This window comes from Sinocyclocheilus rhinocerous, unplaced genomic scaffold, assembly GCF_001515625.1.
Source record: "Sinocyclocheilus rhinocerous isolate Xijiao unplaced genomic scaffold, SAMN03320098_v1.1 scaffold564, whole genome shotgun sequence".
Classification (NCBI taxonomy): Eukaryota; Metazoa; Chordata; class Actinopteri; order Cypriniformes; family Cyprinidae; genus Sinocyclocheilus; species Sinocyclocheilus rhinocerous.
The window spans coordinates 1,953,973-1,965,780 of record NW_015645070.1 but is presented as its reverse complement, the minus strand read 5'-3'; the positions used below and the strand labels follow the sequence as shown (position 1 = coordinate 1,965,780).

At 34.8% G+C, this 11,808-nt stretch overlaps 1 protein-coding gene across 2 annotated transcripts; it reads left to right on the top strand.

Annotated features, from left to right (window-relative positions):
• Nucleotides 1-620: 620 nt before the first annotated feature.
• LOC107705423 (programmed cell death 1 ligand 1-like) lies at nt 621-11,586 on the top strand. Of its 2 annotated transcripts, XM_016508712.1 has the most exons (5): nt 621-665; nt 9,287-9,387; nt 10,430-10,777; nt 10,894-11,178; nt 11,287-11,586. In XM_016508712.1, exons 2-5 carry the CDS (start codon nt 9,333-9,335, stop codon nt 11,478-11,480), a joined length of 882 nt encoding a protein of 293 aa, XP_016364198.1. In that variant the 5' UTR covers nt 621-665; nt 9,287-9,332; the 3' UTR covers nt 11,481-11,586. The 2 variants fall into 2 exon arrangements, with proteins under 2 accessions (XP_016364198.1, XP_016364197.1); XM_016508711.1 differs by lacking the exon at nt 621-665 and having other exon boundaries at nt 9,144-9,387.
• Nucleotides 11,587-11,808: the final 222 nt, after the last annotated feature.

Here is an 11,808-nt window from a genome sequence, read left to right as displayed (position 1 = left end):
AAAATAAATATATAAGCAAACAAACAAATAAATAAACCTTATGAGTGAGCATGACCCGGGACTCTACTAAAACAGTTCACACCCCCCCCACCCCAATGTTCAAACCAAAACTACACCCTTGATGTTAGGGTTAGATTTAGGATACCGAGGATTGGGGTTTAATAAATATCACTTCTGTAGCCTATAAAACACTGCGTCTATGATTTGTCCCAATTAATATAAAAAAATCAATGTGTGTGAGAGAGAGAGAGATTGAATGAAGGAAATTGTATTCATCCAAAAATGTATCTACTGGCTTACTGGGAGATAATAAGACTAAGATTAGTTAGCAAAATAACAGCATAAAACAGCTATAAAAATCGTTATGAAACAAGCGCTATGAAAACAACCGAGTTTCGCTTACGCCAAGGAAAAGAGCCATTGGGTTCAAGGATGGCCAAACATAGCAATTAAAATTCAAAAGAAAGAGAGAGAGAGATACAGCGGGTAAAATAAGTAGGCTACTGAACACATCACCATTTTTCTCAGTAAATATATTTCTAAAGGTGCTGTTGACATGACATTTTCACCAGATGTCGGTAACAATCCAAGTAATGCATACATACAAAGAAAACAATACAAAGTGTTGTGCCTGTCTCTCCTTCTTTTTGAAGCCTCCTGTTTCAGTGAGTATTTCTGATAAATTATTCAAACTATAATAAAATCTTAATCTTCAAAAAAGTCCAAATTATTCAGCCAATATTTACAGAGTTGTTATATTCATAGAGCTGAAACTTACGAAATTATTCTGCTTTCCTATTATAAGACTCCATAAAATAAAGCGAAACAAACATTACCTCTAAAAAAAAAAAGTGGGCAAGTAGTATGCCCCAGCTTAGAGATAACTTCCAATTTTTTCCCCCAGTTTTTTTCAACTGCTTGCACACATTTTCAAAACTTTGCCTCTTTTTTTTCAAAACGTTACACACAAATCCAAGAATTGCACACACAATGCCTCACATCTCTTGCAAAATGAAGCACTGCATTCAAAATATCAGAAGCAAATCTCAAACATTTGCAAATACCTTTGTTATAATATTAATTCCTGTTACATTTTTGTGTGTTACATAGAGAATTGTGTGTTGTGTTTTGCAATAAGTGTTTTATGAAATTGAATCAAAGGCTGAAAATTAGTGTATGGTTTTGCAGATTTGGTGTGTGGTTCTGGTGTTTGAGTGTCAGGTTTCAGAAATTGTGTGACAAGTAAAGATTTTGTGTGTAAGCAGTTGAAAAAAAACTGTAATACGTGTATGCAGTGCACGTGATGTGAATTTTGTTCAGTACTGTAATGTTAGACACACACCAGTTAAGACAAAATGCTGTAGCCTAATATGTTAACACTGAAACTGAAAAAAATGCTTGCAAGTCTTTTGATTAATTTTTTTATTTTAACTTAGACGTTTTCTCTCAACCATAACAGAAGCAAACCCTTCTGTTACAGCACAGATACTATATTCTGCATTTGTAGCGCAGCATAAATCAGTGACAAGGTTTTATATTCATAAAAAAATGTGAATGTTTAAAGTTTAGTGAATGGTGAAACAGGAGAAATGGTGGAAATTCAAAGTCAAGGTACAAGGCTACAAGGTAGATATTTGAACCTTTTTTACCCCCAAATGGTACATATTAGTACCTTTAAGGTACTTATTAGTACTTTAAAACTACATATTAGTACATTTTAAAGTGAAAGTGAAGTGACATGTAGCCAAGTATGGCCGAGTAAGTGACCTATACTCGGAATTTGTGCAATGCATTTAACCCATCCAAGTGCACACACACAGTAGTGAACACACACCCGGAGCAGTGGACAGCCATATTGCTGCGGAGCCCGGGGAGCAGTTGGGGGTTCGGTGCTATTACTGGATTGATCAATCAAACTAACGTGAGACTATTCATTCATATCAGTTTTTTGTGCAGTTTTGTGAGATGTAGGTGGCATAGGGGTTTTTCATTGCTTATGTACAAGGATATTAGAAAACATTTTTAAACAGCGCCTCGGATTAAAGGAACACTCCACTATTTTTGAAAATAGGCTCATTTTCCAACTCCCCTAGAGTTAAACAATTGAGTTTTACCGTTTTCGAATCCATTCAGCCGATCTCTGGGTCTGGCGGTAGCACTTTTAGCTGCAGCTTAGCATAGATCATTGAATCTGATTAGACCAATAGCACCTCGCTCAAAAATGAAAAGAAAAAGAAAAAAAGTTTCGATATTTTTCCTATTTAAAACTTGACTCTTCTGTAGTTATATCGTGTACTAAGACCGACTGAAAATTAAAAGTTGCGATTTTCTAGGCCGATATGGCTAGGAACTATACTCTCATTCCGGCGTAATAATCAAGGAACTTTGCTGCCGTACCATGGGTGCAGCAGGCGCAATGATATTACGCAGCGCCTGAAAATAGGCTTATTGGAAGTTACATTTACCCATGTGCACACACATAGCAGTGAGTAGTGAACAAACACACACATACACACACACACCATTTTGATGCGGCACCCGGGGAGCAGTTGGGGGTTCGGTGCCGGTCATTTACTCCCCCACCAACAATCCTTGCCAGTACGGAGACTCGAACCCGTGACCTTTGGGTTAAAAATCTGACTCTCTAACCATTAGTATGGAGCATGCTGCACAACTTCTTGTCCAGGCCCTTGTCATTTCTAGGCTGGACTACTGCAATGCTCTTCTAGCTGGACTTCCATCATGCACAGTCAAACCTCTACAAATGATTCAGAATGCAGCGGCACGACTGGTCTTTAACGAGCCCAAAAGAGCCCACGTCACACCTCTCTTTATCTCCCTGCACTGGCTGCCAGTTACAGCTCACATCAAGTTCAAGACACTGATGCTTGCATATAGAACAGTCACAGGTTCAGCACCCACCTACTTCCACTCACTATTATGAATCTACATTCCCTCCAGAAGTCTGAGATCCACCAGTGAGCGACGCCTCGTGGTACCATCACAGGCAGGCTCAAATTCACTTTCCAGAACATTTTCGTTCACTGTTCCTGGCTGGTGGAATGATCTTCCAACCCCCATCCAGAATGCTGATTCCCTGACGATTTTCAAGCGACAGCTGAAAACCCATCTCTTTCATCACTATTTGACTTCATCCTGAAAAAAATTTTGTTTTCTATTCCCCAATTGTAAGTGGCTTTGGATAAAAGCATCTGCTGAATGAATAAATGTAAATGTAAATTAGGCCATGACTGACTCCTGATTCATTAACTAAGTGTTAGGCATATTTCTGTAGATTTTTCAGTATGCACATACTGCATATACAATATTTAAATTGGAAAATTTACAAATAGATTATAGAACTCTTACTGACAGTGAGAATAATTACTGAAATAATCATCTCATCAACCAAGTAATGAGTAATTGTGAAACTTAGATGTTGACATATTTCTCCCAGTTATTCTGCTGCTGCTGCTGCTGATCGCGGTGAGTGTGCTTGTGTTCATTACAAGAAGAAGAAGAAGAAGAGAACAGACAAAACTAAATAGCTTTACGGAAATGGGATTCCATTCTGAAATTCAGCTGCTTAACGGAAAAAGTAAAATGGGACTCAAATTCTCAGTGGGAAAACAACCCAGTGGGGTTTGAAGGAAACGTGGAATGTAGAAGATCACTGTTGGATGATATGTAAACCTTTAAATGTTAAAATTTAATATGTTTAATGTAATTTTCAAAGTCATTTTTAAATGCTCTTGAATCATCAATAATATTTAAGTGTTTAAAACTAATTAGCATTTTAATTTAATGAAAATTATTTTTACAGATAAGAGTGAGAGGCAAGAAGAGCTGGCATACAGATGTCATGGGTGCTTCATATTTATCCCAGTTATTCTGCTGCTGCTGCTGCTGATCGCGGTGAGTGTGCTTGTGTTCATTACAAGAAGAAGAAGAGAACAGACAAAACTAAATAGCTTTACGGAAATGGGATTCCATTCTGAAATTCAGCTGCTTAACGGAAAAAGTAAAATGGGACTCAAATTCTCAGTGGGAAAACAACCCAGTGGGGTTTGAAGGAAACGTGGAATGTAGAAGATCACTGTTGGATGATATGTAAACCTTTAAATATTAAAATTTAATATGTTTAATGTAATTTTCATCAGACACACAAGCTTACCATCTGTAATACAGGACATACTGCCTGGTTTAAGTAACATTTGCTGTAGAAACCCTCCATTTAATTTTAATATTTATTGTATATATTATTTTTCGTATAATTCCTGTGCAGTGTGATTGTGGTAAGGAGGCTCATTATATGTGGGACAGAGATGTATTGAAAGTAGTTGTTTGTCATAATTTTGGACCACAGTATTGGCATCACAACATCTTGTGTGTGTACTGTGTACTGTAAAATTTGTATAGTTTATTTTATTATTATTATTTTGTAATGTAACCCACTGTAATGTATTCATCACAATTTTTCACCTAGATTCATATTTACATTTTGTAAAAAAAACAAACAAAAAAAACATGTGTATTTTGTATTTTGTCTCTTGTTGCCTGTGCACCAGGGTCGAAAATAATTGGGTGCTCGGGAGGAAAACTGCCCCTGCATTACTAAAACTATTACGACTGTTGCAATTAAAGCCAAAAGTAAAATTGAATGAAAATTGTTGATTGTGCCAGTAAATTTAAAATTAAATTTTGCTCACATGATTTTCATGCTAATAGATAATACATTTTAAAGGAACAAACTTTTAAAGATACCTCATTTGGCTAGTAGGATTATTGGTATTCCTAAATTATCAGAGTGTATGTGTAGGAGGACTAACTTTAGTAAGAGTTTTGTTGCTACAGCAATACGTGCTTTAAACACACAGGAAAATAGCCATCATCTTACACTCTTGCATTTTTTTGTTCGTGAATGTATTGTGACAAGTTTGTACATAATGGGTAGTTGTCCTTGTGTTGTATAGGCTACGCACCTTCTGTGAAAATGAATTTCCTCTCTGAGGACAAATAAAATGATCTATCTATAAATGTGAAGTCCTGATTTACTAATACATAAAAAATAAAATAATAAATTAAAGGGATAGTTCACACAAAAATGAGAATTCTGTCATAAATTACTCACCCTCATGTCTTTCCAAACCCCCCAAAAACCTTCGTTCATCTTCGGAACACAAATTACGATATTTTTGATGAAAGCGAGAGCTTTCTGACCCTCCATAGTTCCTGCCACATTCAAGGCCCAGAAAGGTACCAAGAACGTTGACAAAATAGTCCATGTGACATCAGGGGTTCAACCATAGTTTTATGAAGTTATGAGAATACTTTTTGTGCACCAAAAAATAAATGAATAACCACTTAATTCAACAATTCTTCTCCTCCAAGTGACGGTGTTCCGCCATTATGGGGGGAGTATCATGATGCTTGCGCGTGCTTTCCTCTGCACGTAAACCAGACGCAGCGCATGCATGTTCTACGTCAGCAGCATCACACGCATGCATTGTTTATGTGCAGTTTAGTTGCTTTTGTTTTGCTCAATTTTTTCTTTGTTTGCAATTTTGATATTAACAAAATACCTGTGAAACTTTCGGCACTTCATCATCAAGCTTTTCTAGCGTGGAATTTGATTTACAAACACTTTTTTTATTTTTTTTTACCACACCATTACTTTATTTGGAATAATAAGGACATTTTATATAAACAAAAGTATATATTTTTTTAACTGGTTTCGAAATAACATTGTTTTGGTAGACCAATTAATTAATTCAGATTAAATTAATTCAGATTAATTATTTAATTCCGATTAAACTTTAAAAAAATAAAATTATCAGCAATTCCAACAACTCTCACCCAATCACTCCCCTATATATGTTTTTCCTATCATTGTAATAATTATTACAGATCAATAAGAGCCCCTTTCCAGAAGGATGTTGCTTCGAAACCAAATGTAATTGCATATTGGAATCAATTTGTGAGTGATGTTGGTTGGAAAAAAAATTCTGGCTTCTGTCCAATCACTATCTCTTAACAAATAAGGTCAAAGAGATATCTTTTAAACTCCTTCACAGAGTATATACCCTGCTAAACTTTATTAAACTAAATTTTAAAAAGATATAGATGTAAGATGTAGCTTTTATAAGCGGAAGCCAGAGACATTTGTTAATTTATTTTGGCACTGCCCTTATGTGTCTTTTTTTTTTTTTTGGCGGAATGTACTTGCTTTTAGTTGTTGACTAATGATGTTGATGAAAATATTACTTTACAGTGGAAAGATGTTCTTTTAGTCATTATTGAAAACTCTAAAGATAAACAGACCCACACTTTTTTCAATTAATGTTTTATTTTAATCGCTAAATTTCATATTCATAATTATACATTTTCAGGAAAAAACATCCATGTTTTATAGCATTTAAAAATTAAGTGAAGCATTATATTGAGTCCATATTACCCTCAAAGAAACAAAAAGCTATTCGAGTTTTGCAAGCTTGTGCACTCGTTCATGTATTCCTATAATATTGTTTATATCTCACCCAAGCATTTGAATTTTTTTGTATTTGTTGTTGTTGTAATTGTATTGAATGTGTTGACATTCTGTTCAATAAAATCTTCTCTTGCTAATGAAGACAAATAGCCCCTGAAACCACAAAATCATAAAAGTAAAAAAAAACTATGGAAAAATAAAATAAAATCAATGACAAATCAATGAATGAATCAATGAGTATATAAATTGTTAAATGATTATTGTAAATTACTGTGAATGAACTAATGAATGAATGAATGAATGAATGAATGAATGAATGAAACAAAGAAAGTAAAACAACACAAATGTATGTTTTTTCTCTTTAAGCAACACAAAGGTTGCAACTAGAATCCTTAGATTCTTCAACAGTCTATGATTTCTGGATAAGGATCTGTTTAAATTTATTTGAGATTATATTTCAATTCTTTAGAATGTCAGATAACCAAGTTTTGAAATTAATAGATTTGAAAAAATTTGACTTTTTTAGTTTTAAAGCATATAATAGCTACGATCCTGGAAAAAAATAGAAAAGTAATTTATTTGCTCTTGCATATTATTTCTCCTACGTATTGTTTACTTATTTTGATCATTTAAAAATATTTCAGCAATATATTTTGTCTTTGTGATTATTGTCCAAGTTGTAGGCTATTTCTTCTACCCACTGGCAGACAGGTTCTGGTGTGATTGATCTTCCTCCGTTGCTCCCTGTGAGTACCAGTCTTTTTGCTTGCTGTTCAGTTTTTGCATTTTTACTCCTTAATTGTTGTCTAAGTATAGGCTAATACTTTCGTAATGTCTCATTGTCTGATCAGGTGCACTTAAACACTAATCTCTTGCTGCACAGTTGTCTGACAAATGTGCTCCTTCCTCATGATGTACTCAGTTTTAACTTTCCGTTGTGTTGTTAATTTATGTTTCCTTTTTAAATGTCGTTTTGTTATGCACTACTGGTCCACCATATAGCACAATTTTTCATTAGGAAATACGTACCTCTGGACAACGTTTCGTCACAGAAGCGTTTCTATGTTATGTAAGCAATCGTGCCATGTGACGTATGACGTAATGTTCTCGTGACGTTAGATACTAGGCGCACCGAGCGCGTTCTTGCCCATTCTCGTTGTTCAGGTTGCTATGGATCTGTAATGTTGTCTTTAAGCGATTTCATTGTTTTAATAACCAGTATAACGACAACACAAAAACAAAGTTATTTTCTCTTTGTAGCGTTGTTTGTTTACTTGATAATGTTAATCTAATTTGTTTTACATAAAGTTCTGTCCTTCGTGAAATGTATGATATCAAGAGGTTTGTGTTAGGATATCGAGGATTGGTGTTTAATAAATATCACTTCTGTATAAAACACTGCGTCTATGATTTGTCCCAATTAAAAAATCAGTGTGTGTGTGTGTGTGTGTGTGTGTGTGAGAGAGAGAGAGAGAGAGAGCGATTGCATGAAAGAAAAAAAGATGCATAAAGGGAGATAATACGACTAAGATAGTTAGAAAAATAACAGCATAAAACAGCTATAAAAAGCGTTGTGAAACAAGCGCTAAAAAGCAAGTTTCGGTTATGACTTTGTCACGTGCTTTTTATATGATAGCCTAGCAACAGCAGCCAACTCGGTTTAAAACATAGGCTAGATCAATAATGCACAATCTTTGGGACGTTCCTGTTATAGTCAAGAATGTGTGCTCTTAAACATTAATTAATATTAATACTATATTAATTAACATCATTAATAAACATCCCGCTTTCGTTTTGTAGCTTACTTCTTTGATAATGTATTGTTAGCGAATTATTCTTAATTATTCTCTTATTATATAAGATAATTCTCTATTGTTATTATTATTATTATTTTATTAAACACTTGCTTAGGAAATACAAAAGTGAAAAAACATGCGCCACAGAAAAGAGCCAGGGGTTCAAGGATGGCCAAACAATGCATAGCAATTAAAATTCAAAAGAGAGAGAGAGAGAGAGAGAGAGAGAGAGAGAGATTAAAAATAAATAAATGATAAAAATAAATAAATAAGCAGATCACGTAACAATAAATATAACAATCTTTCCTACAAAACATAAATTCATATTATTAAATAAAAATTACACAAAATCACCCAAAAATTTAGCACACATTAAACGTTTTAGTTGCCTTTTTGTTACAGGAGGTAGACATATGTGACCCTGCACCACAAAACCAGTCATAAGGGTACATTTTTTGAAATTGAGATTTATACATCATCTGAAAGCTGAATACAGTAAATAGGATTATGGTTTGATGTATGGTTTGTTAGGACAGGACAATATTTGGCCGAGATACAACTATTTGAAAATCTGGAATCTGAGGGAGCAAAAATGTCAAAATAGGCCTATTGAGTATAACATATTGATATTTACGGTTGGAAATTTACAAAATATCTTCATGGAACATGATCTTTACTTAATATCCTAATGATTTTTGGCTTAAAAGAAAAATCGATAATTTTGACACAATCTATTTTTGGCTATTGCTACAAATAAACCCGTAGTAGTTATGACTGGTTTTGAGGTCGAGGGTCACGTTATAATTCTCTATTATAGATCAGTGACAAGTGAAACCATGACGCCAGGACAGGCGGAGTTTAAGATAAATAAAAATGGAGGTGTGGACTGACATCTCAAAGTTCATCAGGTGTGATCGGGACAGGATCTCTGCTGTTGATCTCAGACCGCTTCCCCGACATACAACAGAGGACATCATCTCAAAGTTCATCAGGTGTGATTCAGGGGTTTACAGAGGATTTACCTGTTACCAACGGCCGTGGACCGTGATATGAACCTGGAAGTGTTGTGCCTGTCTCTCCTTCTTTTTGAAACCTCCTGTTTCAGTGAGTATTTCTGATAAATTATTCAAACTATAATAAAATCTTAAAATAATCTTTAAGGAGCCGCTCAAAAAAGTCCAAATTATTCAGCCAATATTTACAGAGTTGTTATATTCATAGAGGTGAAACTATACGAACGATTACAATATTAATCTGATATTATGATCTATTATAAGACTCCAAAACAGAGCTAAACAAACATCAGGCTTCTCAAAATAACATAATGAAGTAGTCAAGTGGCTCAGCATGCCACAGCTTAGGGATAACTTTAACTTTTCTTTTTTTTTTTTTCAAAAGATATCCATACTTACACGTAGCCTATGCACTGTGCACGTGATGTGAATTTTGTTCAGTACTGAATGTTGTAACGTTAGGTGGAAATAAAATAAGTCTTAAGAGGAAAGGCTGTAATATGTTAACACTGAAACGGAAAAAAACTGCTTATAAGTCTTTTGATTAAATTCTGATTGTAACTTAGGCGCGCTTTCTCTGAACAATAACAGAAGCAAACACTTCTGTTACAGCACAGATACTGTGTTCTGCCTTTATAGGGTAGCATAACCACAATGTTTTATATTCAAAGCAGTTTAAAAGGGATACCCTTAGATACATAGGCTACAAGGTACATATTTGTGCCTTATTTGCCTCAAATGGTACATTAATACCTTAAAGGTACTTATTAGTACTTTAAAAATAAATTTGAAGTTTTAGTACATTTTAAAAGGTTACCACCCCAGTGACAGTTTTGTTTTTCTTTCCCAAGAGTAAACAGAAAAGGGTTTTAAAAAACGGAATTAAAATGATCATAATATGATCACAAACTTATGTTGAGTTTCAGTAGAATTTAAAATTCTTTAACTTACTGAAATGCTTAGAGACATATTAGAACTAACAGATCTTTTACTGGACTGATATACTGGAACATACACTGTTCCTCATAAAGGTTTATAAAATTATATAAACACTGAAATAATAATCTCATCAACCAAGTAATGAATGATTATGGTAATCAAATGTTCATGTTTTTCTTTCCTTCACTTTCCAGCTGAGTTTGAGATTACTGTTCCCAGAGACACTGTCACTGGGTTTTACGGTGAGGCGCTGATCCTCCCCTGCACATTCCCTGTGGGCAGCTCATGGGATCTGAGAAGCACCGTTATCACCTGGCAGCGTGGACTGGATGTTGTTCACAGCTTCTACTACAGTCAGGACCAGCTCGACCGCCAGAATCTGCATTTTGTCAACCGCACCAGTCTGTTCATTCAGAAGATGGCAGGAGGAAACGCATCACTCAAACTGGACGAAGTCACTCTTCAGGACGCCGGTGTGTACACCTGCTCCGTCAGCACAAACACTGGCAGCCAGAAGAAGAGCTTTGGAGTGAAAATTGCAGGTAACAAAGCAACATGGACCGATGTTATTAGAAAATCATGTAAATCAATTTCAAGGTCTCAGAATATGATTGAATTGCCCTTGGTTTTAATGCCTTTTTTCTGTTGTGTTTTACAGCTTTCTACTCTGAACCTCGTCTGCAGTTCTCATTGTTAACTGATGGAGTGGATCTTCTGGTGACCTCAGATGGGGGTTACCCTTCTCCTACACTGCAGTGGCTGATGGAGAACTCAGACATCACTAACCAGACACAAACACACATCACGCAGGACACACAGACAGGACTTTATGTTGTTTCTAGTTGGATAAATCTCACCGACGTGTCAAATTCCTCTTTGACGTTCATACTGCACAACAATCCCCTGGGACAAGACATCAGGAGAGAGATCCAGCTCTACTCAGGTAAGGACTTTCAAAAACAGAAGTCATTTTTAAATGCTCTTGAATCATCAATAAAATGTAAGTGTTTAACTGATTTTTAGTTTATTTTAATTCAATTTCTTTGTACAGATAAGAGTGAGAGGCAAGGAGAGTCAGCATACAGATGTAATGGGTGCTTCATATATATCCCAGTTATTCTGCTGCTGATCGTGATGAGTGTATCGTTTGTGTTCATTACAAGAAGAAGAAGAAGAAGAAGAGAACAGACAAAACAAAATGGCTTTACAGAAATGAAATCCAGATTCTTAATGGAAAAAGTTTAATACGTCCATAATGGTTATGTTACAAAACCACTTCAACTAACAGTTATCCTATTCATGAAATTTATGAAACATGTTCTGTGATTTGCAAGACCGACAACAGCATTATATATATTTTTTATATTATTTACAGTTAAATACACTATATACATATATATATATATATGATGAATGATGAAAGGTTTTGATCCACTTCAAATGTTGACTATATATATATATATATATATATTTTATGTTATTTCCTAACCTTGGCAGCTTTTAACAAATAGTATTTAGTTTATTAGTTACATGCCCTGATCCTTTACATTACTGTATGTAACATTTCAAACAA